The 27,164-nt window shown below is 53.8% G+C and overlaps 1 protein-coding gene across 1 annotated transcript; it reads left to right on the top strand.

Moving 5' to 3' along the window:
* The first annotated feature begins 2,270 nt into the window (after positions 1 to 2,270).
* Positions 2,271 to 27,000, top strand: LHX2 (LIM homeobox 2). Its single transcript, XM_027035081.2, has 5 exons — positions 2,271 to 7,193; positions 8,703 to 8,905; positions 9,903 to 10,306; positions 15,954 to 16,159; positions 26,116 to 27,000. Exons 1-5 carry the CDS (start codon positions 7,074 to 7,076, stop codon positions 26,401 to 26,403), a joined length of 1,221 nt encoding a protein of 406 aa, XP_026890882.1. The 5' UTR covers positions 2,271 to 7,073; the 3' UTR covers positions 26,404 to 27,000.
* The last annotated feature ends 164 nt before the right edge of the window (positions 27,001 to 27,164 follow it).

The following is a 27,164-nucleotide window of genomic DNA, read 5'->3' as shown; positions in this document are numbered from 1 at the left end:
AATGTACATCCTACATCACCTCACAGAAGAGGAACCTTCTTACCTCGAAGGAAGGTGCAATTTCTTCTAGGAGCCTAGAATGTTTTGTGATGGTAAAATAGTGCCAGTGGCTGGGAAGCCAAAATCAACATTCTTTAGCCTAAATTAAGTAGACGCCTGCGCTATGTGTGGGTTTCTTCGTGAACTGGGCTGAGAAACGTACTGGGTCTGCTAGACACAGGGTGATCTATACAACAATGCCTATAGCGAGTGTGTAGAGACTCTCATCCTATGATTGGGGACCCAAGGAGGAGCCACGTCCAGCATCTTTAGCCAAAAACCCCTCTTTTTGTTCTCTGGAAATGTTTACCAAACCCATTCCCTGGTATGGTCAGTGCTGGCTGGGCACCCGTGTCGATTAGTGTATGTAAAGCTCATAAAATGTTTATGGGGAAACCTTCGCTTAGAAAGAGTTTAGGGGTATCCTGCTGTCAGAGAGGGATGGCAGAGATGCCTCTAAATTAAAAAAGACTGTGGTGGGAAATACTCCCAGTCTCCAGGGCATGCATGTAGATACAAGAGTTGCCAGCTAGTCGAGAGTTCAGCTTCTTCCTCCCCCATCCCCCTTTTTTTCACACAAAGTCTTCCTGATTTTCCTTTCAGCAAAACGTGGTTCCCTGTGTGAAGAAATTTATTGCCGTTTATTTGTGTTTCAACCTAAAAGGCAGTGAGATTAGCAAAATGGCCCCTCTAGGACTGGGTCGTATTCTGGGTTAGATTAAAAAGAAATTACCCTCAAGGAATGGCTGTAGTTATACCGGCTGAAAAAAAAAAATTGACCATCTTGTTGCAATATTTACTGTGTGTGTGTGTGTGTGTATGTGTGCCCCAGCCCAGGGCAATCTACATCTTTGCATGGAAATTAGTAGGTGGGGGAGATACAATCAGCTATTGTGTATTTTGTTACAAGTGTTCTTTAAGAATAATCTGATATGACAGATTTACATTGTTGACAATGTGATTTAAGCAGGACCCAGATACAAACTTTCCCCACCCAAATCAATAAGGGTAAATCCGTTTGCTGGGGTGAACCGTCTCTGACCTAGTATTCATATTTTTTTTTTTACCGATTCGCTGTAATAAAATTGAACATTTTGTCACCACTTTGAGAAACACTGCCAAACACCTTAAAACACATGTCACACGCCAGCAGCCCCTCATTTCCCTCCTCCGGGAGTTTCTACATCTGGAATCATAATCACAGATAAAAACCTTGACAAAATTGCATCTGAGCATATTCCTCTCCGCAGCCCTTACTTCCTCATAACATTTAATACAATATTAATACCTGCTACCGAAATGCAGGAGGGAGGAAAGGGGCTGCCAGCCTCCACGTATCCTGATGCATCATGTTCAAACCTGAAATTCACACTTCGTGTTTCATTTTAAGTTCTGTGCATTTAACAGGGCCCTAGAGAGAGGGCCCTGGTTAGTTCCCCAACCTGCTCAGCTGACGCCCAGGGAGGCGGTTTCGGAATTGTTCAGATCGCTGCAGGGAGAAGGGAAGGAAGAATTGGGCTTTCTCTGCCTGAGATGGGCATTTATCTGTCCACAGACATGAGGTTCTTCTTGGAAACAACTAAGGCCCCACCAGTTTTTATTATCGATAGCGGCGACCACCGGATTTTCTCTAAGGTGTGACCAAGGCAATGAGCTGATTTCATAAAGAGGTAGCCATGCCTGAGCTGATTTGCTGCTGACTGACAGCCTCTCACATCAATATAAAACACTCCCCCTCTTTGCTGAAGGAGGCCCACAGGCCTGGGAAGGGAGGGGGGAATCCTTGTTGAAGATACGGGGCTTTTCTGCCATCCCTGTGACTTGGCCTCACCCCATCTTTTCTTGAAGATGTCCACAACCCCACATTCCTGCGCAGTAGCAAAGAACCACCATTAATCCCTGTGCTGTATAAACAGGAGACAGAGGTTAGAAAGGGGAAAGTGCAGGAAGCCTACCCCACTGGAGGGCGGCAGGGGTGGGGGGGGCAGATCCTGGGGGCTAGTGTGATACCTTCGAAGTGGACTTTCAGATGTTGGTGGCTTTGTTCAGTCCCTGCCATTCTCTAACCAGAATTAGGGTCAAGACAGACTATAGCAATCCCAGGGAGCAATGCTCCCTCTTCTTTTAAAATTTAAACCTTCAGGTTTCTGGAAGGAGTAACCAGTACTTCTAGTAGCAGCCTCACTGTAGAGGGACACACACACACACACACACACACACGCACACACACACACACACACACACACTCCCCTAAGCAGGACCCACTCCCGGGAGCAAGGAATATAATTTGTTGAATGGTGCTACTGGAAAAAGCAGCGACATTACACTTTACGCAGGCAACGGAGGCAGGCAACTGGCCTTGTGACTGCAACCAGCGGCTTTAAGAACACAGTCCTTTCTGCTTGAAGGCAGAGAAGAAATTGTTTTTGCCTCTTTTTCTATTTGCAGTTATTATCCGAGAGGCTTCCCCGACCCCAATCCCCGAGACCATCCTCAGAGTTTCAGGTCATCCACTGGCAGTGCCCAAAGGGGGGGCCCTAGGCAGCCGGTCTAGGGCCAAGGAGGGCGGCTCCCTCCGCGCGGAATCCTTCCCTACTGACTCCCAAATCCGGCGATTTCTCTGCCTGCCTTTCCCTCGGGGGAGACTCTCGGAGAGGCTGCAAAAATCTGGGCGCCCGCTCGCTCGCTTGTCAAGAAGCAAACTGTCTTCACATTCTCCAAGAGCAACATCCCTGCCTAGGAAAAGGAAGGAAGAGGCAAAATAAATAAAACCAGTTAATGTTGTAGTTAACTTGCAAATCAAGTAAATCTGTTGGTGCCGTATTTGAGAAATAAACCATCAGAGCGTCACAGCAAACACACACTTCTGAACGTCTTCATTTTGATTTAATGGTATATCAGCGTCAACTATCGCTTCCTCTGCTGGTACACACGGCCTGATGCCGCGGGAGGAGGGTGCCCATGTTTATCACCGAGTGAGATGACTAATTACACCTTGTCAATCACCGGCTATGAAGACATAAAACCAGCGCGCACAATGAAGTAGTTGCCTGCAGCGTCAATTAGTTGGCGATTCGGAGGTTATTGCGTGGCCCTGCTTTGGCCGCCTCTAATAACGGGACCGAGCGCCGGGAACAGCGCACTGATCAATCACCCTCCTTCCGCGGCTCCCCGGATCCCACCCCCTCGTCCCCCGCCCCGCCCGGCCTCACTTTCTCTGGGCCGCATGTGCTTCCTCCCTCCGCGGCCCAGGCTCCGTGGCGCCGGCAGCCCCGGGAGCCCCGGGAAGTTTGCGCGCGGCAGCTCCGCAGCCGGCAGCCGGGAGACCCGCAGCCTTCGGGGAGCGCCGGGGCTGGTGGCCCCTTTGTTGGAAGAGGCGTGGAGGGAGCGCTTTTGTTCTGAGTTAGTCACGGTGGCCGGCTGGAGGCTGCTACCTCATTATGCGCCGGGTCTGCTTGTCTGCGAGGAAGCAGATGGTGGGGAGGTAGGCAGCGGCGTGAGTAGCCAGACCTGAATCCCGTTCACCTGTCACCTCCCACAAAAGGCAGGTTCTGGGGATTTCGGGATTCTTTTTCCCTCTCTGGGGGAGGGGCGTCGAGGGGCCGCCGTTTCCGACGCCTCGGAATATTACTTTTACCTGCTCCCCCTACCCCCTGCCTTCCCCTCGGCTGCGGCTTCTCGCACCGTGTAAATGTCACTCACGTGTCAGGATGTGTGTTTACAGCCTGTTCCTTTCCTTGTTTAGTCTTCACGGACAGGGCTCAGCGGTTGTGCGACGTCCCCCCCACCCCCCACCCCCGCCCCGCCGCTGGGGGAGATTAGCAAAGTTATTCGCCTCTGAGCCCAGGGCTAGGGCACCCAGATCCCGCCCCGCGGCGGGAGATGCTTTTGAGTCTCTAGCGGACCCGGGCGCGTCCCAGCCTGACACCTAGGGATGCTTAAGCGGGCGCACCGGCGGGAATCTTGACTGCCAGGGAATTTGGGGTCGGTCAGGGATGGGCGTGGGCTGCAGGTCGCACAGGCGATAAAATCGTGTACTTACATTTGTGAGGGTGGGGGGGGAGTGAAGAGCCGCAGGGTGCGTTTCCCTGTTTTTTGAGAAGCCCGCGGTAAGAGTTTCCGAGTGCTCCTCCTCCCCCACCCGCCCCCCTCCTCCTAAAGCAGCCCCTAGAATTCTCCAAAGCGTATTGTATCCATCTAGCCTGGGCGCGGAGCTGCACCAAGGACACCCTCTCCAGCGTTGTTACAATTTTTTCTACCCTTTGGGCGACCTCCAGATGAACCCCGGTGACTCCCAGATTAGGTTTTCATTCCTTACTTTCTTTGAAAGAAAGTGCCCCAGATGCGTCGGTAAAACATGCCTGTGTATACGTGTAGGCGTCCGCGTGCCTGGGCGCGGGCCGTGTGCAGGCGCCAAGGCACACGTCTGTGTGAACACTCGCGCACGCGCGCGTCTTTGGGTTGATGGTCCTTCCGTCGCATTGGGGCATCTGTGCATGTGCAGCGTGTACACACATACTTGTAACTTAAGGAGTTTTTTCAAATACGCAAAACGTGGCCTCGGAGAAGCGCACGCAGTGATTTAGGTAGTATTGTCTGAACATGCAATTGCATGTATAACATGCAATTTACCCGTTTACAAGTGCATCCTCCCGCCTGGCACTGGACACTTACACTTGATGTGTCTGTGTAGACCCTAGCTCTACATTGCTGCCGGTCGTATTTTATGCCAACAGAGATGAACATGTGTGTTTGCACACACGAACACTAGTGCATGTGCTTGGGCAGTACAAGCACACATATATTTATGTTTGAAAGTTACGTCCGGTAGGTAGAAGGTAGGACTTTGTGCCCCCCCCCCCGAAGCTCTGCCCTGTAAGATGAACCGCACAGATCAGACTGACCCGCCTCCAAAGCAGACCCAGAAAATGGGACTCTGTCACTGACTTGCTCACTGAGTTTTTCCCCACAGTCACTTTTTATCTCCTAAATCTCAGCTTCACCACACACCTAGGTGTCATCCTTGAGTCCCCAAGAGACTAGGTTGAGCCTGAAGTCTGGGGGCTGGGGTGGCAGTTGAGATTTACCCACAGGCCGGGTTGTTGATCTTGCAGAAGTGGTGCAGTCAGGCGGCAGGGTGGACGTCTGTCAACAGCTGGGTCTGTGGCGTGATGCAACCAGCCAGCAGAGGATGGGCCTGTGGTCTTTAGGAACCTCAGGAACGCTGAATGTATGTTGCAGTAGGAAAGTTTTTAATAGGGGGAGATGGAAAAAGAAAAAAGGGAGTGATGAAAGTTTGGTGAGTGCCTACTGTATTCTAGGTACTTTAAATCCATGATCTTTTTTTCTCCATTACATCTGTGTGGAGGGTGCTGTCTTGGCCCTCGGTGGAAAGATCAGAAACAGGCTAAAGGAAGTTAAGTCACTTGCCTAAGGTTACATTGCACGTAAATGGCAGAACTGGGATTCGAACCTATTCCTTTCCTAGTCCCTAAAGCCATGCGCCCGTCCACTCTTCCAGGCTGCAGAGGGACAGGGAAGTGCAGGAATGAGCTACACGCTCCCATAAAGTGGGCCCTAGCTTGCTTGGAGCGAGGCTATTCCGGCTGGCCCTCCTGTCCCCGGAGTCTTAACAGCTCCCGCTGGCTCTTGCCGCTCTGGCTCAGCCCGGTCCTCAGGAGGCCTGCGCGGCCGCCCGCAACCCGCAGCGCGGAGCCTGGGCCGAAGGCTGAGCTCCGCGGGAAGCAGCCGAAGGCTCCCGCAGCTCTGCCCCAGGCTTGCCTTCCCAAGCCTCCCCAGCCGGTGCCCGAGGCGGCGACTCTGGGCCGAGGGGAGACCCGAGTGAGAGCTCCTCAAGCATCCTCTGGCTGCGCCTTCTTAGGATGGAGACGGCGGGGAGAGAGGGTTTAATTTTCCGTCCCAAAGAATCGCAGGAAACTGTTCGTAGCTTAAAAACTCCAAACCCCGCGCTCTCCCTCCTCCCTCCTTTCCTCCCGCCCCCTCCCTCCAGCCTGGCCCACCGGCTCCCACCATCTCGTCGCTCCTCTCCTCCTCCTGCTTCTCCCCTCCCTCTCGGGTCTCCCGCCTTCCCGGAGCACGCGCTGCCAGGGCCCGGGGTGCTGGGCGGCCAATGGCGCGGCGGCAGGACGTGATGTAAGGCGCGGCTGTAGAAAAGGCGCGGACGCTTGGCTGGCGCGGACTGCAGAGCCGGGGCTGGGCTCGGCGCGCTCTTGGAGAGCATTGCGCGCGGCTGGGCCCGCGGTCGGCGGCTCCACCTCCCACTCTGCTCCTCCTCCTTTTTCTCCTCCTCCTCCTCCTCCTCCTCCTCCTCCTCCTCCTCCTCTTCCTCCTCCACCACCACCACCACCACCACCACCACCACCACCACCACCACCACCATCACCATCACCACCACCACCACCTCCTCCTCCTCCTCTTCCTCCTCCTCTTCAATTCTCTCGGTGTCTCGGCTCGGCTCGCTGGCTTCGGAGAAACCCGTACTACAGTCGCCGACCCAGCGCCTAAGCGGGTCGCCTAGGGCTGGGGGCACACCCCAGGGAGGGGAGAGGTCCAGGCAGCTGGGCCGCCGCGGGCACCTAGCCGTTCCCGAGTGAGCCCCGACCGCAGCCGTCGCCGCCTCGGGCAGAGTTTGCGCTCCTGCTTTGCGCCCGGGGCGCTGAAGCCGGGCGGGCGATGCCCGCGGCGTGAAAGCGCCCGCGGCGGGCGCCGACCTCTGCCCTCGGCTTCCCCCTTCCCGCCCCCCCCCCCGCCCCTTGCCCTTGTGACCCTGGCTTTGGCGCCGCCGCCCAGGCGCCCCGCGATGTAGCTGCCCCTGCGCCTCGGCGGGAGGCGTCCTGGCCCGCGGGCGCCCGGGGCCCGGAGCCCGGCCTGGGGGCGCAGCCGAGCTCGGGCGGGGCCGGGGCCGCGGTGGCGATGCACCGGGCCCGTTAGCGCCGGGAGCGCCAGGCAGCTGAGGCGGGGGGCAAGCCCTCCCGCGGAGGAGCCGCGCCCCCGGCCCCGCCGGTCCCGCCGCGATGCTGTTCCACAGTCTGTCGGGCCCCGAGGTGCACGGGGTCATCGACGAGATGGACCGCAGGGCCAAGAGCGAGGCTCCCGCCATCAGCTCCGCCATCGACCGCGGCGACACGGAGACGGTAGGCGCACGGCTGCGGGGTCGGGGCTGAAAGCTGGGACGGGGCCGGGTCGGTCCGCGCTTCTGCTCTCCGAAGTTTGGGGGCACTTTGGGGAGCGTCCTTCGTGCCGCACGGGACTGGGCGCTGGGGATCCGCGGACAGGATGCAAGGCCCGTAGCTCCCGGCTCGGGGGAAACCCGGCTGCTGGGGCGGAGGAGGGAAACAAGGTTTAAACCGAAATTTCAGACCCCGAGGGTGCAAGAGAGCATTTCTCCCGAAGTGGGAGCGAAGTCCTACCCGCGTCCCGGGATGGCCCTCTTCTCACTACACCGGGCCCCTCTGGTCGCCAGCTCCGCGTTCCCCTCCACTACTCGGCTGTAGCTGCTGGCGGCGCCGCCTGCGGCGCTGGGAAAGGCGAACCAAACGGGAGCACTGGGGCTCCAGCCGGCGTGGGCCGCTCGCGTCCCGCCTCCTGGCAATCGGAGTTCCCTCCCCAACACAATTTCAGGGGTCCAAGTCTTCTGGGCCAGTGCTTTTCGTTGATCACGCCCCTGGCCTCCTGGCCGACCGACCTGGCCAGGCCAGGCCAGGCCAGGGCTGGGACTTCAGGCCCTGGCCTGGCTCTTGTGGAAGGGGAGTCCATTTGGATCTCCACACCTGGCTTTGCCAGCCCAGCTCCAAATAGCCAGTTCCTCACCTCAGACCTCCCAGAGGGCCAGGCAAGCAGTCACTATCCAAGTTGGGCCCAGAAGTGACCTTTAGAGGCCAGGCCGAGGAGGTGGAGAGGAGGGAAGCCTCTCCACTTGGAAAGCAAGGGCAGCAGCCTCAGTGCCTCCGGCTTCTGAGTTCTTCTTCCTGGATTAAACTCTCATTCTGTCCTGCACTCGGAGACTTTGAGGGTGCCTCTGCACTCCACTCACCATCTCCCAGAACCCAAGAGGGCCCCAGCCAGTGTGGCCAAGGTAGTGGAGGGGCAGACGTGGCTGCGACCTGTCCTGGCCTAAACCTTTGGCATATGGATCCAGAGATCACTGGGGCTCGGGGCCAGGAACTCTGTGTGTCTCCCGAGAGGAGAGGAGTCTGTGTAGAGAGAGGGGGACTTTTAATGGTCATCTTACCCCTTTTCCTGGGGCCCAGCAGAGTGGCTCCTTTAAGAAACAGTTTTGAGAGAGCTTTTGGAGGGCTTGACTGGAGTAGCCACTGCTGCCCCAGCCCTCAAACACAGCCCAAGCCTTTCTGGGAAAAGGGCAGAGGGGGCAGGAAGGGGGAGAACTAAGGAGGGAGATCCGTCCAGGCCAGCAGCCAGGCCTGGGCCTGTGGCCGGCTTGGGCTGTGTGGGCGGGCCTGGGTTCTGAGCCTCCTCACTATGGGCCTTTTGGGGATGAGGAAGCCACCGCACACCCCGGCGGCCCTCTCCGGGTTTAGGGCTAGCCCGAGCAACCGGGGGAGCTGAGGGTGCCCGTTTCCAAGCGGTGGTGAAGTCGCAGGCTGACGCAGGCGCTGCGGTCTCCCGCCTCCCTCCCTCCGCAGACCATGCCGTCCATCAGCAGTGACCGAGCCGCGCTGTGTGCTGGCTGCGGGGGCAAGATCTCAGACCGCTACTACCTGCTGGCGGTGGACAAGCAGTGGCACATGCGCTGCCTCAAGTGCTGCGAGTGCAAGCTCAACCTGGAGTCGGAGCTCACCTGTTTCAGCAAGGATGGGAGCATCTACTGCAAGGAAGACTACTACAGGTACCCCCAACTCAGGACCCTCTGCCCCCCAGGACCCCCTAATCTCAGACACAATCTGACCCGGTCTTCTTGGCCTCCAGTCCCAAGGGAGGGTTCCCCACCTGGGTCCCCCCTTCTCCAAGCCAGTACAAATGGGGTGACAACCTTTTCAAACAGGAATTTGAGGGAACTCCTGGAAAGGTCTGAGAACTATAGGGACCCAGAGTAAAGGGCTCTCTTCTGAGCTTAGACCATAAATAAGCTTGGGTTGGAGGGGGGGGGGTCTTTGCACCCCTCTCCCTTTGAAGTTTCTTGGGTCAAGCAGAGGGAACAGAAACAGGCAGCACCACCTCCCCCCCACACCAAGCCCAGGCAGCCTGGGCTGGTGTGCGACAAAGTTGGAGGGAGAGCTGGGGGATCAGTTGGGTGCGTTTCCGGGTCTTTTGTGGAGATGGGGGTGAAAGCTGCCTGTAGGGTTAAAGAGCCAGAGTCACTAACAGGCTACAAGTTTCTTGTTTCTCCCCTCTGGTTTAGGGTTAGGGTCTGTTTATATTCCTTCTCTCTCTCTCTCTCTCTCTCTCTCTCTCTCTCTCTCTCTCTTTCTCCCTTCCCCTCTCTCTTTTTCCCTGTCTCTGTTCCCCCCTCCCCCCTGCCAAATTACAAAAGTCTGTAGGATTGTCAGGTACCGGTATGGAGGGCAGGGGTAAAGGTTGAGAAAGGGTAAGTGGGTAGCCCCCCTCTCCCTGCGTTCCCAAGCAAAGGCTTTCCTGGGGCTTGCCCAGACTCTGGCTAAGGTCGAAGCATTGTGGACATACATATGCTTAAGGGAAACTGTATTTTAGGGTAGGACGAGACCTGGGCCAAAATCTAGTTCCCTCTTTCCCCATCCTCCAACTTAAGACTGGTTCCCATTTTAAGGGGTAGATCTCCCCCCGTGGCAGCAGCGGCACCTGGAGGAGGGATATGGGGGGTACCCAACCGTGTGTCCCCACAGTCCCTCCCTCCATGGTCCCTACAGGCGGTTCTCTGTGCAGCGCTGCGCCCGCTGCCACCTGGGCATCTCGGCCTCGGAGATGGTGATGCGCGCTCGGGACTTGGTTTATCACCTCAACTGCTTCACATGCACCACGTGTAACAAGATGCTGACCACGGGTGACCACTTCGGCATGAAGGACAGCCTGGTCTACTGCCGCTTGCACTTCGAAGCGCTGCTGCAGGGCGAGTACCCCGCGCACTTCAACCACGCCGACGTGGCGGCGGCGGCAGCCGCAGCGGCGGCGGCCAAGAGCGCCGGGCTGGGCGCAGCCGGGGCCAATCCGCTGGGTCTTCCCTACTACAATGGCGTGGGCACGGTGCAGAAGGGGCGGCCGAGGAAGCGCAAGAGCCCCGGCCCCGGGGCGGATCTGGCGGCCTACAACGCTGGTGAGTTCGAGGCGCACCGAGCGCCCCCGTCGGGTTGGGGGAAAGTGCGTGGCTGACCACCGCCTGAAGCCGGAGTGAATCTCAGTGTGATACGCATATGTATATATCACTCTGGGTGCTCTAGTCCTTAGATTCCCCAGACCCTAGGTGCCACAGGACCTAGCAGAAGGGACGTTTAGGCTCCTCGGCTCCAGCCTCCGCGCACTTGGCTGGGGTGGAAGGAGAAGGTGCATTAGAGTCTTGCTGACCCCGCTGCAGGGCCTCGTCGCTGAGAGAATTTTTAGAGGCAGTTTTTTGGTTTGGGCCTCTCCCCCACTTTGTTGGTCAGAAAGCGTGAGGATAGAGAAAGCAAGGAGGAGCCGGCACCAAACAGGCTCTGGGTTGGCGGGGCTGAGGACAGGGAGCTGTGGCGATGGATGAAGGAGGCAGGGCAGCGACGGTCCCAAGAGAAAGGACTGGTGGTGGCCTGGGGTAACTTGCTGGGCCTGGCGTTGGGCCTGTCAGGTGAAATGTACTGAGGGCAGCAGGCTCTGGAAACTTGGGCCCAGGACCCTTATGAACAAGAGCGGGTCACTGTGCCCCGCGGATCCTCTGGCTCCGCCAGGTCTCGATTTTCCCCGGGCTCCTTCCTCGGAGTTCTGGGCGCCAGCGGGGTGCTGGGATGAGAGCGGCGACCCTTGGAGGCCGGCGCCCGGGGATGAGAAGACCGGAGTAGGCCTGGCCTCTCACGGAGTCGGGTGGAGGGCTCATTTCACATTTCCGGCATCTCAGAACCCCAAGCCTTTCCAGGAGAGGCTCTGCCCCCCTCCCACACCCCTCCCCGCTCTGGACAGCTGTGGAGGTTCTGGGGCCCGGCAAATTGAACCGTCAACATCTGCCCGACGTCTGCAAGGCCGGGAAAGGTTTATGACTCCCCGGGCTTCTGAACTAGATAGAGTTTATTTGCAATTATTTTCTTTCTTTCGTTTGCGACAGAATCGGATTCCGGGATTTTGTTTTCTTCCTCCTTTTCCCCTTAGTCTAATGCGCAAGTGGAAACAAAACAAAACAAAAACCCAGGATTGGGGGGAGAGGGCAGCGTGGGGAAGAAGTCAGGGTTATTTTGATCTTTAAAAATCTGAGCTGGCTGGGGAGGAGAATTCAGCCAGGGGCAGGGTGGGGTGGGGGTTGTCCCCTGTTCGATCCAACGAAGTTGCTTGTTGGAAGATGGATGGGTGTATGTGTCTCAGTGTGTGGAGTTGGGAGGAAAATGCAGCCCCCAGTCTGGTAAATGGTGAAGTGGCCGCAGACAGGTCTGTGGCGGCAGATTAAAGATTTGTCGAAGGTTCTGCCGGAGATGCCGGCTCTCAAAAACTTCCATCCTTCATCTCTCAGCACCCTGAAAATAAACTAAATCGGGTCCAGGCCGGGTCCCCCCCCCCCAACAAAGCCACGTCTATTTATCAAATGGGGTCGGCCCCCAGTAGGAAGCAGCAGGCTGACTCGGCCGCAGAGCGCGTGGGGAGTGGGATCATGTTTTTCTAGGTAGGCAGGTTTGCAACTGGGTTTGGAATTGAAAGGCAGAAGAGTTTCAGAAATTTATTTGTGCTTCTTGCTGCTCTGCCGCCTTCGCTGGCGAGGTCCGGCGGCACCGAGCGAGAAGATGTGGCTGGAGGCTGAGTTTCAAGGGATCTGGCACCACTACAAGGCATTCCCCACCCATGCCATCTCCTCGGTTTTTGTTTTTTGTTTTTCTTTGACCCTTCTCTCTTTTTTACCTTTCAACTCTCTCGATCCCCCTTTCTCTCTGTCTCTCTCCCTCTGTGTGTTTTTGTCTGGGTTTCTCCGTTCCGGTCTTTTTCTCTCTCCCGGCGCGCGTCTCTGGCCTTGACTCAGGCGGAAGAAACCGCACACAGGCGCGCCGGCGGCGGTGGCCGCGCCGCTCGCGTATTCGGGGCTCCCGGGGCCCGGTTGGGAAAAGGGGGCGCCTCCCTGGCCGCGCCGGGCCCAGCCAGGCCTCCCCGGGTCTGGCTGCCGTTCTCCTCCTCTCCCCGCACCGGGCAGGAGAGAAATGGCCGCAGTGTGGGCCGTGGGGCGGCTGGAAAGGGCACCGTGGAGGGTGGAGGGTGCACTGCGGGTCGTGTGTATGGGCAAGAGCGTGTGTGCGTGTTTCTGACCGTTGAGGACACGAGCTTGCTGGTGTGCGTGTCCCACACCCGGGAGCCCAGCTACACCGACCCCTTGCAAAGCCCTTCGCTCTGTGGGCCAGTCCGGTGGCGGAGCGGCGGCACCTTATTCCAGGGCGGCGAGCTCGGGCAGACTGGGGAGGGACGGCCGTCGGTGCGCCCAGCCCGCCGCCTGGGGAAGGGCAGCCAAAGCGGCGGGGCCGCAGGGTCGGAAAGTCCTTCCGGGGCGGTGGCCGCGGCAGCCCTGCTCCGGCTGCCCCTCGGGTCCGAGAGCGCAGCCCCGGTCCCAGAGGCAGAAGGAAACCCCTGAGCGGGGTTGCCAGCGGGCCGGGGCGCGGACGAGGCCCGGGCCGCGCACTTTGCGCCGGGGTTTGTAAGCCACGGCCGCGGGAGTCCCGCGCGGACCAGCCGGACGCCCGGGCCTCCCCCAGCCCCAGCTTTTTGTGTGTGTGCCTGGCGGCGTAATTACTGATTTGATTCCAATCCATTATTTAGACAATTGAACCTACAATCTCGTCTTTAGTAAAATGAGGCGAAGTCAGATTTGATTACAGGTTCAGTCCCAGCGACAAGAGCTCGAAACCCGATGGGTTAATAACAGATCACGAGTAAATTATTCATGATTTTACGAGCTCTTTAGCTCCATTGAATCGGCCTAATTGAGAGGAAAAAAAAAAAAAAAAGGAGAGAGAAAGCCTGTTCCTCCCCCTCCCCTCAGCCCCTCGCTCCTCCCCGGATCCGATCTTGGGGAATCTCGACCCGGCCGGGGCGTGGGGAGGGAGGCGGGAGTGAGGGCGCCTGGGGTACCGGACAAATCTGGACTCAACGGCTGCTTCCCGGCTGCTTTCACTCCCCCAGCGCAGCCCCCCTGCCCGGGCCACTGGCCACCTCGGCCTCCCAATCTTGGGCCAGCTCCTTTTCTGCCCTCCCCTCTTTTCCCCTCTCTCCCCTTTTCGCCACTCCCCGGCCAGTAACGGCTCTGGAATACGCTTCCCCGAAGGGACCTGGTTTCCTTGAGATCCGGGATTCTGTTCCTTAACCTGGGCCCTCCACCACACAGTCCTCCTTTTTTTCCAGGCCTCGCTGTCCCCTCAGGCTCTCTCTGTGTCTTTTCCTGATTTTTTTTCTGTCTTTGTAGCTGTCTCTCTCCGGTTCCCCCCATCTCCACTGTTTCCTTTTCCTCCGTCTCTCCTCTCTTTCTTCCTGGCCCTGTCCACCTCCCCTCCCTCCCCCCTCTCCTTTACCCTCTCTCCCTTCTGTCTGTCTTTCTACCTCTGTGTCTTTCTCTCCTTTCTGTGCCCTTTCTGTCTCCCTCCCCCAAACCACCTCCTCCCATCTAGGCTGCACTCCGGGCACGTCCCTTGGGTGAATGGGGCGCCGGGGTCCCCACGGAGCTCATTAAGAGCAGCAAGACCCAGGCGGGGACTGGGCAGAGGGATGGGCCCAGAGATCCCCCGTGGGGAGGCCTGCCCCCCCCCCCCCCCCCCCCCCGTGGAGCTGGGGACTGGGGGCAAGGAGAGGGTCGCTCCCTGCAGTGGGGGCAGGGCAGTTTCCATGGATTCTGTTTGGAGTCATTTTCTGATCCCTTTTAAATTGCTGGACCCCCGTTCTTCACCCTGGGCGCTCTCAGTGGGAGTACAGCCTTGGTGGGGGACTTGGGTGCCTGGGTGCATGTGGGAAGGGACGCTTAGGAAGTGTAGCCACTTGCTGACAGCTTCAAGATTTGTGACAAGACCAGCATCTTGCAAATTCTTTCTGCAAGGGACTGTTCCCCACCTGAGCAGTGGGTGGAGTAGGTCACCAGGAGATCGGGAGTACTTCTGAAGTGGTTTTGCCAGATAAAATGCAGGACATCCAATTACACTTGAATTTCAGGTAAACAACAAATACATTTTTTAGTGTGAGTATCCAGTGCAGTATTTGAATTTTAAATACATGAGTAATTTTTTAGTGTAATTGTATCCAATGCAATATTTGGATTTTAGGTAAACAGCAAATTAATTTTTCAGTATAGGTATGTCCCATGCAAAATTAAAGCCGTACTAAAAAACTGTTCGTTGTTTATCTGAAATTCAGATTTAACTGGATGTCCTGCATTTTTATTTGCTAAATCTAGCAGCTCTGTTACGGGCATGTGATGGGGCACAAGACATATTCCCAGTTGTCCGCTTTAAGGGGACTGAATTGATCTCTGAGGTTTTCCCCAAACTAAGACTTTACATGTAGGATGGCTGGGGATGTGATGAAGGAATCTTGGAGTTCTTGATGTCCCCATCAGGCACCAGGTTACCAAGCAACTTTCTGAGGCCTTAGGTTTCCACCCCTGTCCCTCACCCCCATTGCCTTCCAGGCATTGGCAGCCAGGCCCCAGCTGGGCCCCTTCTGGATGGGGACCGGCTCCCCAAAGAGTCGTGCGTCATCTTTGCCTGCCTTTGTGGCGTGGTGGAAGGAAACGGGCAAGGACTGCAATACTGAATCTAGGCTCAGCCCTTACCAGTGGTGTGGCTGTGTACACATGGCTTCATTTCCCTTCGCAGGAGTTTCCTCATCTCAAAAATGGGATGAAAAGCAGTAGCCACCTCTTGGAGCAGTAGTGAAGGCCCTATGATGTATGTAAAGCCAAAAGCATACCCTCGGTGTCAGATACATGTCAATTGCTTCCTCCAACTTCCTTCTCTTTCGGGTTAGAATCCTACCACTCTGTGAGATTTCTAGAGATCGCTTAACCTCTCTGGCCCCTTCAGCCCATTTGTGTAACTGGAAAACAAGTACTTCCCAGGGCAGTGGTGAGGATGAGGATTAAACTGCAAGATACAATTTCCGACCTTAGCCCAGTGCTGGCGGCCCAGTGTCATCCAGAACTTCTGGTTTGGGGAACCGATGAGGGTGAAATCAAAGTGAGTGGAGAGATGTCAGTCAGTCATCCACTTTCAGGTGCCGGGTGCCGACACTGTCGGGGGGAGACAGCCTCCCTCCTTAGAGAGTGCAGGGGGAAACAGGAAGAGTGTGGGCCCAGGAGTCCTGAACACTGCTCTGTATTCAAGTCAAGTGACTCCCGTTTCTAATCCTCAGTTTCAACGTTTGTAAAAAGGAGGAAATAATGCTAGGCTCTTAGAGTTGTTTTAAGGATTCGGTGAAAATATATAAAGCCTTTACGCACATCATCCATCTGGAGTCGAATAGCCATCAACAAGTTGTAGCTGTTGGTTGTTATTATTCTGACACGATGGCACAGAATGGTTTTTGGATTCTCTTAGAGCTGGGTTTGAATCCCGCCATTTCCTAGCTGAGTGACTCGGGCAGGTGGCTCTCGGGGAGCCTCAGATTCTCCTATAGATCTAGAAGATGGGGATAATATTTTCACCTCAGCGCGGTGCAGTTCCTGCTGTGTGGTCCTGAGGCTAGAAACATTTGGTGGTAGGTGGGGCGGTGTAGGGGGCAGGTCAGGAGGTTCACCCGCCGCCTCTGCGTCCCCTCCCCAGCGCTGAGCTGCAACGAGAACGACGCGGAGCACCTGGACCGCGACCAGCCCTACCCGAGCAGCCAGAAGACAAAGCGCATGCGCACCTCCTTCAAGCACCACCAGCTTCGGACCATGAAGTCTTACTTTGCCATTAACCACAACCCCGACGCCAAGGACTTGAAGCAGCTTGCGCAAAAGACGGGCCTCACCAAACGGGTCCTCCAGGTCAGCTGGGCCGGGACAGGGGATGAGGGCGGGGGCACCTGGGGCCTGCAGGGCCTGCGGCTGAACCCCGTAGCTGCCATGGGCTTTGGAAGGACCTTCCATTCTATGTGTGCCCTTCTCTTTGTCACTCTCTACCCTTTCTCCACCTCCTCAGACTCTAGCTGTATTTCAGGGATTTTTTTTCTTTCTAACTTTTCCTCTTCTCTTCCAATTTTTGTCTAATCTTTCTATTTTGTGTATGTGTGTCCCTCTTCCTCTTTGTCTCTACACTCAGCCTCTTTCTTTCTTGTAAACACTTCTTAGTTGCTCTTTATTACTAGAGTGACACTCAAATATGTTCACGTAGTAAAAGGTTCAAGCATTTCAGATAAACCCAGCGCATCCCAGGATGGCTGTCCAAGCTAATTGCTGTTAGCTCTTTCCTCCTTCTGCTTCTTTTCCTGACTTGCCGTCTCCAGTTTCTCTTTCTTTCTCTAGATTTTTCTTCTGTCTCTTTGTTGTTTCTTAGACTCTCCCAGAAGCAAGGTTGGGGGGGGGGGGTTGTGGGCTGATCCCCTGGGTGGGCCCAGGAGGCTCATCTGCCTGCAGGGAGCTGGAGGCAGATGGGCACCTCTGAAACTGCGCAGAATTGCACTTGTATGTGAGGGCGCTTTCCGGATAGAGGATCCAGAGCTTTCCCTAGACTTTGAAGGTCCCGTCCCTACCTCAGAGATGTTAAGAAGCCCAGTTTGGGGAGTCCCAGGCTCCTGTTTGACCCAGATTCATGGCAGGGATTTGGAGTAGCACTTCTCAAATCTTTAGCTCTCCCTGTTACTCGTTTCACAGTCCTGGGCAAATCATTTAACCCCTCTGGGCCTCAGTTCCCTCATATGTGAAACGGACGCAAGAAATTATCTTGCTGCAGGCTTATTTGAGGAGCCATTGAGATGAGGAGGTGTCCACCACGGTAGCTGACACGCATCTGCTCAGTGGATGGTAGCTAAGAATAACATGAGCTAGGTTAAGAAGTCAACTGGTATTAAGTAGTAGGAGCGATTCTTCTGGTCACTGGACTTCAGTTTCCCCATCTGTACAGCGATAAGGTGGGACAGCATCTTTCTTTATAGCACAATGTAACCAGTTTATTCTTTAGAACCTGTGGCTGTGGGGAGAGCAATTTACATTTGGGGGGGAGGAAATCGAGGGAGGAAGATCTGACCAGAGTCTCACAACTGGAGGGGAGGTACTGAGATTCAAGTCCAGGCCAGTCTGATCTCCCCCTCCAGCCCCAGGTGGTTGGGGACTTAGGGCTGGGGGACTGCAACACTGCAGGGGGGGGGGGGGGCGGGGGGGGTAGTGAGAATGACGATAATGGAAACCAAGGGCTGCGCAGTCACCCTAAGATCTCCTGCGAGTCTGTCATGGGGAGGGGAAGCGTTTTGGGTGTGATGGCGGCAGCGGGATGGACTGTGACTGGGGCGCTGGTTGGTTGATTCCTGTAGTCGGGCCTGCACCCCTGCGCAACGCGAGGGGAGCCCGTCTCTGGAGGGCTCAATGACGTAGCTGAGGGAGTTGAGTGCTGGCCAATGGGGCGCCGATGCGCCTCTCTGGGCCCGCCCCCTACCCCGGGGCTCCGCTCCTTGTGGGTCGCTCCCCTCCTTGCGTCCCTTTTGTCTGAGGGGTCCCTCTGGCCTGGGCTTGAGAAGGAGTGAGGACGTTGCTGCGCCTGACTGGGTCTCAGATTCCCCCTTGTCCATTTCCCTTGGACTTGACCTTCTTGGGTTAAGTCTGGGGACCCTTCTTGGCAACCCCCCCCCCCCCCCCCCGCCATTCCTCAGCCCTGGGTGAATCTGGTCATCAGCCTCTTCTCTGGTTATTAGGATACTTTGTCCCTTCCCCTCTCTAGAGCCCCTTATGGCGTGTTGGTGGGGGCCATTTGGTGAATCAGGTCAGGACAGGAGCAGGCACTTGGAGTCAAGCAGAGAGCTCGGTTCAGGAGGGCCTCGGTTCAGTTCTGTCCCTCTACTCGCTCGCTGGCTGTGCATTTTAAACAAATTAGTTACCCTCTCTGAGCCATAACTTTCTCACCTATATAATGGGCACCATTAGGACATATACCTCTCCCTGTTATCCTGACTAAATGATAGAGACTAAGTGTCCATCGTTGAGTCTGAATCCGCATAAGGAGCCACACTCTGCTGGCCTTTGAGGCAAGAGGCTTGGTTACCTGATTTAGGAACAAATCGGATTTCCAGTATCGTTGTCTCTCATTCTTTCATCTGGCCAAATATCTATTGGCACCTTGGGGTGCCAATATCTATTGGCCTTGGAGACACAGAGATGAATGAACCACAGTCCTGGCCCAGAAGAAACTCACCTATTAGCTGTAGAGACAGACCCACATTCGGTTTCTCCGTAGTGTGATCAGTTGGGAGGGGCGTTCTGTTGGAGACCAGAGGAAGAACTAACTGTTCTTTGTTTAAGGGAAGGTTCACCAGAGGGACCTGGGTGAATGCTTGCCCTGAGCCTTCCTCCCCTACAATCCCGAGCCAGGCCTGCTCACACCTGTGTGTCCCCTCTACCATGGGGACTCAGAAAAGCCAGGGACATGGAACTAGCTGAGAGAGAAGAGCATGAACAGTCATGGTGGGTCTACCGATCAATGAATGTTTGAGTGTACTACTGTGTGTCAGGCACTTTGAAAGGCCCGTGAAATACATTTGCTCATTGAGTTCTCACTGGTAGGCATCATGATAACCTCCTCCCCACTGCACAGATGAGAACATTGAGGCCCAAATGCTTTCCACTTGCCCCAAGTCATACTTTGCTAGTAAGTAGCAGAGCTGGACCCAAATCCAGGCCTGTCTGGTCCATGGATGTAGCTCTTTCTCCACTAAGCCAACCCGGCAGTGCCCGCTCCTGAGTGGGAGGATCATGTAGGGCCTGTATGTTGCTGGGAGTGGGGGCGTACTAGACCACTTTTCTCCCTCTTCTCAGACATCCAGGTCTCATGCACTGATCCTTAGTAGTCCCTAAAGCACAACTGTTCATGATTATGCAGCAGTTTGCAAAACATTATCTTTCCAGCCACTCATCTACCTTCCCTTAATGTTTTCCTGCCCATGTTACAGATGAGAAGCTTAAGAAGTAGCGAGATGAAGTGATTTGCTGGAGGTCTCAGGAGCCAGGCATTGGCAGGGTGGGGCTCTCTCCCAGGGGTTCTAACTGCTGCCGGGCCAGCTGGGGGAGGCGGGGTGAGGGCAGTTTGGGCCAGGCAGGTGGTGGTGTGGCTTTGGAAGGTAACAGAGTGGTTCAGATCCTTTTGGACTTACCAGAAGTGTGATTTAGGCACTTTAACATCTCCTCCTGGAGCCTGATTACTTATCTACGAAACGAAGGTAATAATAGTTTGTATCTTGAGAACTGAGGATTGAGAAGGCGTTGGCAGCGTGCTGCCTGCTACAAAGTAGGTGCCCATGAAATGGTTCCTCATCACTTGTCTGCACCAGCTTAATGGTACTAGGCCTTGGGGGCCCCGCGGAGGTGGTGGTCTACCTCCACCCTTTGGAGAGAGTCTGTGTGGCAGGGACAGGTTGAGATTGAGACTGTGTTCCCAGAGGTCGGTGATATAGGGTGTGTGTGTGTGTGTGTGTGTGTGTGTGTGTGTGTGTGTGTGTGTAGGTTTTCTGGGCTGCTCCTAGATCTGTAATGCAGAAGCACCATCAATATGGGAGGCCTGGGATGCAGTAACCTTGCTGGAATTTGGAGTCAGTTGATGTGAGGTCCAGGCTCAGCTGTCTCACCTACTTTCTGAGCAATATTGAGCAAGTGACTTAACCTCTCTGGGCCCCAGCAGCCTCAGCTATAAAATGGAGACGATACTAATACTCACTGGGTGTTTGCAAGGAGCCAATGAGATGACTTCAAGTGTAATGTATAAAGTACAGATTAGGGGGGCGCCTGGGTGGCTCAGTTGGTTGAGCGTCTGACTTCGGCTCAGGTCATCATCTCACAGCTCGTGAGTCTGAGACCCGCGTCAGGCTCTGTGCTGACAGCTCGGAGCCTGGAGCCTGCTTCAAATTCTGTCTCCCCCTCTCTCTGCCCCTACCCCACTCATGCTCTGTCTCTCTCTCTGTGTGTCAAAAATAAATAAAAACATGGGGCACCCGGGTGGCTCAGTTGGTTAAGCATCCAACTTTAGCTCAGATCATGATCTCACGGTCCGTGAGTTCTAGCCCCACGTTGGGCTCTGTGCTGTCAGTTCAGAGCCTGGATCCTGCTTCAGATTCTGCATCTCCCTCTCTCTCTGCCTCTCCCCTGCTCATACTCTGTCTTTCTATATCAAAAAATGAATAAATGTTAAAAAATAAATAAATAAAAGCATTAACAAAATTTACAGATTAGGGAGGACTTCACACACACTTTTATACAGTAGGGTTCAGTCAACCTACCTCATACACAATAAAAAAATTTAATTATCTTTATTTTGCAGATGAAGAAACTGAGGTTCAGAGAGACTAGGACCCTAGCCCTAAGTCCCACAGCTAGTAAGTGAGGAAGCCAGGAGTCGAGCCTAGATTGGTCTGATTCCACAGCTCTTTCCAGCATCGCCCAGTGTAGGGCTGTGGCCCTCCCGCCTTGGGTCTAGCTGTAGAATGCAGCGGTACAGGTGGAGAGAAGGGAAGGGAAGGGGCGGGTCATAGATGCCATGTCTTGGTAGCAAAGCATGGATCCTGCTGTAAAGCCGTAAATGCATAAAAAGTGCTCAAAATTGTCATCACGGCACGGCCACCACAATTCTCACATGCTACCAGTGGGCGAGGTCACTGGGAGAGAGAATGGTCCCTTGGACAGAGGTCCATGAAGGCCTTAAGCTTTGTAAATGCTTGCAGACCTTCCCGCAGCACATAGATGCCCGTCTGAGCAGTCCCTCTTCCTTCCTGGGGAAGGGTCAGGAAGGCAGAGTAGGCCAGGCTTCGGGACAGGGGAGGTGAGCTGACTGATTTGGGTGGCTGAAAGTCTCCTTAGGGCTTCCCGGTGTGACTTTGGCAGAAAATATATTTTAGCCACCAACAGCTTAAAAACATTCTTCAGATGACTGGTTAGTGGTCACTGACTTGTGTGAGAACACAGGAACCGAGAATGCTAGCTTTTCTCTGGCCACCCATTTGTTCAACAAATACGCTGACCTTCCGCCATGTTCTGGATGGGGTGTGACCCAGACAGTGAATGGGACCCGCTGGAGCTGGAACTCCAATCCAGAAGGGAGACAGATATGCAACAAAGAATTGCAAATGGCAATTGTGTTCGCGCTCACTTGTGGGGCGCCCGCGTGGCTCAGTCGTTTAAGTGTCTGACTCCTGATTTCAGCTCAGGTCATGATCTCTCGGTTCTGTGAGTTTGAACCCGCCTCGGGCTCTGTGCTGACAGCGAGGAGCCTACTTGGGATTCTCTCAGGTTTTTTATTTTATTTTTTGAGAGACAGAGAGAGACAGAGCATGAGCAGGGGAGGGGCAGAGAGAGAGGGAGACACAGAATCCACAGCAGGCTCCAGGCTCTGAGTTGTCAGCACAGAGCCCAACACGGGGCTCAAACACATGAGCCGCAAGATCATGACTTGAGCCAAAGTCGGACGTTCAACTGACTGAGCTACTGAAGTACCCATCAAAGTAAATAAACTTAAAAAAAATAATGTTAGCGCTCACCTTGTAAAGCACTAATGAGTTACTATGTGTGAAATGCTTAAAACTCTCCTTAGACAATGCCTGCTACTTAGTGAGTGAATATTATTTGTCGTCATTACTTTCTTTATGAAGTTGCTGTACCAGAGGACAAATTCTCTCTCTCTTTTATTTAAGCTTTTGTTTTTAAGTAATCTCTACACCCAAAGCGAGGCTTGAACTCTCAACCCCGAGATCAAGAGTCGCACACTTCACCGACCGAGCCAGCCAGCCGGGCTCCCCAAGACATAGCCTCTTTATTCTTTTTTTTTCTCATATAACATTCATCATAAGACATTACCCCTGCAACTGCATGGAGTGTCTGTGTCATGATTTCCACTTGCCCCATCTGGTTGGACACTTTGCACGCGGCCATTAGTTGATGTTATTTAAAAATACCACAATGGAAAAATGAAATGTTAATAAAGCCGGGGGGGCAGGGTGCTGGGTGGGAGGGGGAACGGTGCCCGGCTGGCTCGGTCAGTGGAGCACACAACTCTTGATCTCCGGGGTTGTGGGTTTGAGCCCCACGTTGGGTGTGGAGATTACTTAAAAATAAAATCTTTTTTTTTTTTTTTAATGCCACAATGGACATCTTTGGGCATAAAGCTTTTGTCATTGGGCTGGTTCCCTTAGTGACCCAGAAAGGGATTTGTGAGGCAAAATGGGTTTTCCACTTACTCCCTTGGTCCCCTTGATGAAAGAATTTTCAGGAAGGGAATTTGTGAGTCAAAACACAGTGTGCAGGGCCAGTGGGTGCCTGAGGAGGGGCATGCGGTAGTGTGGGCTTCTTCATTCACCCAGGACTTACTGGGGGTCCCCTGGGCACCAGGCGAAGGCACTCCTCGTGGATGAAGAAAAGGGGCTGCCGGTTTAAGAAGACGGGTGGGTGGGGCAGATCATCTTGCGCCTGCTGGAAATCCCAGACTGTCAGAACCCCAAGGGCCATAGAGGTCATGAGGGGGTGGTCCGGCCCTCTTGTGCAGGTAGGGAAACCGAGGCAGACCCAAAGGTAAGGGACTAGCACAAGGTCACTGGACTGGTCAGTAGCAAAACCAGAACTGGAAACTGCAGCTGGTGCTCTGTCCACCTCACCACAGTTGCTTTTGTGCTCATTCACTCATTCACTCACTCATTCATTCATTCATTTATTTGCTGACTCAGGATCATGTGGTAGGGAGCGTATGGACTTAATGGCAGATATTCCTGGATTCCAGTCTCAGCTTGGCCTCTGTGTGACCTTGGGCAAGTGACTTCACCTCTCTGAGCCTGTCTGGTTTCAAATCTATAAAGTGGGGATGCTTGGCTTATCTTGAAGATAACCTACGACTGCATGTTAGAGGGTGGCATGGTGCCTGGGACATGGTGGTCCACAAATGTTATCTATCATCATTGCTATTAATTCAATGCATATTATTGAATCTTAGTCCTTGCCGGTCCCTGTACCACATCCCAAGGACATGAAGTGGACTTAGACAGGGGGCCCTGCCCCAGCAAAACGCTCAGGAGGGGACTTTGTAAAATGGTCAGGAGAGAATTCTGGTGAAGCCCTGCTTCAGGTGAAAAACACAACACCAAACCCCACAGCAACCCGGCTTCTAGTTGAGTTGTTGATTTTCACCCGCCAGATTTCCAGCGCCTCAGATTCAGTAAAGCAGAGAGGGCGGTTGTGGAAGATGGTGTCATTGTTTACAAATCACTGTTAGGGGCAACGCAGGAGAAAGAGCAAACAGCTGGCAGCTAACTGGTTCCAGCCCTTCCCGAGGGCTTAGAGCCCTGGACCTGGGAGCCGTGCACCCCACCCCCGGGGCTCCCTGCTCCAGCTACTGCTTGGAGAGAGACACACAGGCCAGGACAGAGGCAAAGGGTGGCCCCAAGGCTCTCGCCTTGTTGGAGGCTGTGAGACTTTGGGGAAGTCGCTTCCTGTCCCTGAGGGCCTCTGCAGACTTTATCCATTTTACCATCGGCCATTCCCGGGGCCAGCGAGACAGTCTCACCCCTGCAGACTTCTGCAGGCTGGGCAGGGAAGGATTCCCTACCCTAAGAGGAGCACGTTGAGGGTGGTCTTAGAAGCACTATACTTATCTGCAAACCTCCAGAAGAGGTGATGGGCTTGCTTTGGGCAGAAGGCCAGGGGAAAATGTGCTTTCTTCCAGGGAAGATCCAGCATGCTGGGGAAAGAGCTTTATTTCCTGACTTCACAGGGTCCAAGTCTCTCTCCTTACCCCAGGATTCTCCTGGATGTGCTTTTTAAATGAGCACAAATCTTACCAGGCAACTAGAAAGGCTAGTTTGACACCATAGGCCCAAGTCGTGGGGTGGTCCCCAGGGGAAGGTGGGGCCAGGGGTGAGGTCTTCCCACCCCTGCCTGAGACACTGGGAAGACAGGCAGATGCAGGCACATCTGGAAATATGCAACTGGACACCCCAGAATCCGTAGAATTCTCTAAGGCCCTTTGTTTTATGGGGAGGCTTCTGGCGGGTGTTTTTCTCATGCAAAGGGAAGTGAAGGGGCCCAGCCTTTCAGGCTTTTTTCTTTAGGTGACACCACTCCCCCCCCCCCCCCACCCCCAAGCCCCACGGTGGCCTGGATTTCCTAGGCCTCTCTCAAAGTACTCTGAGGACCTCTGGGTACAGCTAGATCTCTCTGTGCAGTTAGACAGGTGGTCATAGTTGGGGGAGGGGGTGCCATGGAGATGAGTTTCCACACATGTCTTCCTGAGAGCGAACAGGCTTGTGTGCAAAGGTATGGGTGTGGATGGGTGTGTGTGTGTGTGTATGTGTGTGTGTGTGTGTGTCTGTGTGTGTGTGTCTGTGCCCAAGGAAAAATGAAAATAAACCCTTATTCTTTCTCTTTGGTATTCTTTTCATACCAAGCTCAGTTCTTTTTAAAAAAATTTTTTAATGTTTATTTATTTTTGCAAAAGAAAGAGAGAGCAGAGGAGGGGCAGAGAGAGAGAGAGAGAGAGCAAGCGCAAGCAGGGAAGGGGCAGGGAGAGAGAGAATCCCAAGCAGGCTTGGCACTGGTAGTGCCATGTGGGGCTACAGTTCACAAACCATGAGATCATGACCGGAGCAGAAAACAAGAGTCAGATGCTTAACCCACTGAGCCACCCAGGTGCCCTTCTGTTGCCTGCTTAAAGGTGACTTTCAAGGGGGAAAAAAAAAAATCTCTCAACCATTGTGAACAATGATCAAGATTTGATTTGTGCACATCTTCCAGAACAGTGCTGTCAAATAGAAATGCAACGTGAGCCACGTATGTAATTTTCCATTTAAAAATTTTTTATAAAAAAAAAATTGAAAAAAAAAAAGGGGGTCGTCTGGGTGGCTCAGTCGGGTAAGTGGCCAACTTCAGCTCAGGTCATGATCTCATGGTTTGTGGGTTCGAGCCCCACGTCAGGCTCTGGGCTGACAGCTCAGAGCCTGGAGGCTGCTTCAGATTCTGTGTCTCCCTCTCTCTGTTCCCCTCCTCTGCTCATGCTCTCTCTCTCTCAAAAATAAATAAATGTTAAAAAAAAATTGTTAAATTTTTTTAGCAGCTACATTCAAAGCACAAAAATAAGCTGATAAAATTAATTTTAAGAATATATTTCATTTAGCCCAATATATCCAAAATATTATCATTTCAACATATAACAGGTAGAAACATTATTATTGAGATATCCTACCTTCTTTTGTCATACTGAATCTTCCAGTGTAATTCTGTGTTTTCATCTACAAGGAGCCACTTTTTGGCTAGTCATACTTTTTTTTTTTTTAAGTTTATTTATTTATTTTGAGAGAGAGAGAGCGAGCACAAGCAGGGGAGGGACAGAGAGAAGGAGAGATAGAATCCCAAGCAGGCTCCCCGCCATCAGCACAGAGCCCTATGTGGGACTCGAACCCACAGAACCATGAGATCATGCATGACCCAAGCTGAGATCAAGAGTCTGAACATTTAACCGACTGCACCACCCAGACGCCCCCTAGTCATACATATTTCAAGTGCTCAGTAGCCACCTATGGCTAGTGCCTACCATGTTGTTTAGCTCTAGAACCTTCTAACAGAAAGGGAAACCCAGTAATAGCCAATTAGGGCAAAGGCAAATTTTATTTTATGAAGAGCAAAATATTGCCAGCCCAATTTTTTATCTGCCCCCCCCCCCCCCCCGAAAACCCAGATTAGCATCCCTGGGGAATGCTCTGCTACTCTCCAGTCCCTGCCTCTCTTCCCCTAACCAGTCCTTCTCTCTCTCTCTCTCTTGCCCCACGCAGGTCTGGTTTCAGAACGCCAGGGCCAAGTTCAGGCGCAACCTCTTACGGCAGGAAAACACGGGTGTGGACAAGTCTACGGAGGCAGCGTTGCAGACCGGGACGCCTTCAGGGCCAGCCTCGGAGCTCTCCAATGCCTCGCTCAGCCCCTCCAGCACGCCCACCACCCTCACAGACTTGACTAGCCCCGCCCTGCCAACTGTGACGTCAGTCTTAACTTCTGTGCCTGGCAACCTGGAGGGCCACGAGCCTCACAGCCCCTCACAAACGACTCTCACCAACCTTTTCTAGTGACTCACGCCCTCCCCACCACCCCCCCCGCCCCACAATTTCTTTAAAAAAGAAATTATCTTTAGTTGAATTCCAAGTGTATTTTAAAATAGAGGCTTTGAGCAACTAACTAACCACATTTTAGGATCTCGCCTGGAAACAGAGGAAGAAAAAATTGTGCGTCCGGCTAATGCAGCGGTGTGGATTGAGGAGTTACTTGGAAAATCTATCTGCAACACAACATTTGTGTCACTGTACAGTTTTGTGGACTGAGCGAGGAAAAACAACAAATAATTTAAGTTGGCTAGAGCTTCTGTATTTTCAAAGACTGCCACGTGCCTTAGGAATACTGTTTTATGTCCATACTTTGGATGACTTGTTCATTTTTCTCTCCCTCTTTTTCTCTCTGTATATTTATGACCAGAGCAAAAATGCAAAAAAAAACAAAAAAAAAAAAAGTTTGTTACTTTGAATAGTCCTAAAAAAAGAAAAAAAAAAAAAGAAAAATCAAACCCCCTCCAACGGTCGCTTTGTTGTTTTAGAATTTTAAGGTGGAAGTCTGTTCGAATATCAGAATTTGTAAAATCTAACCAGTAATAAAACCACTTATTGAAACTAGTTGGTGTCACTGCCGTTTAGTTGGGCGCGAAATTCACAGGACTTAACCGTCTTACTGAAGTCCAGACATATATCCGGGGTCTACCCTTATTTATCTATAATATTTATTTTTAATGTGCATGGGGCCCCTTCTTCTGTGCCAGGCTTTGGAATGCCAGAAATTT

This window comes from Acinonyx jubatus, chromosome D4 (assembly GCF_027475565.1).
Source record: "Acinonyx jubatus isolate Ajub_Pintada_27869175 chromosome D4, VMU_Ajub_asm_v1.0, whole genome shotgun sequence".
Taxonomy (NCBI): domain Eukaryota; kingdom Metazoa; phylum Chordata; class Mammalia; order Carnivora; family Felidae; genus Acinonyx; species Acinonyx jubatus.
The sequence above is the reverse complement of the archived record's forward strand: the minus strand, read 5'-3'. Positions and strand labels throughout refer to the sequence as shown.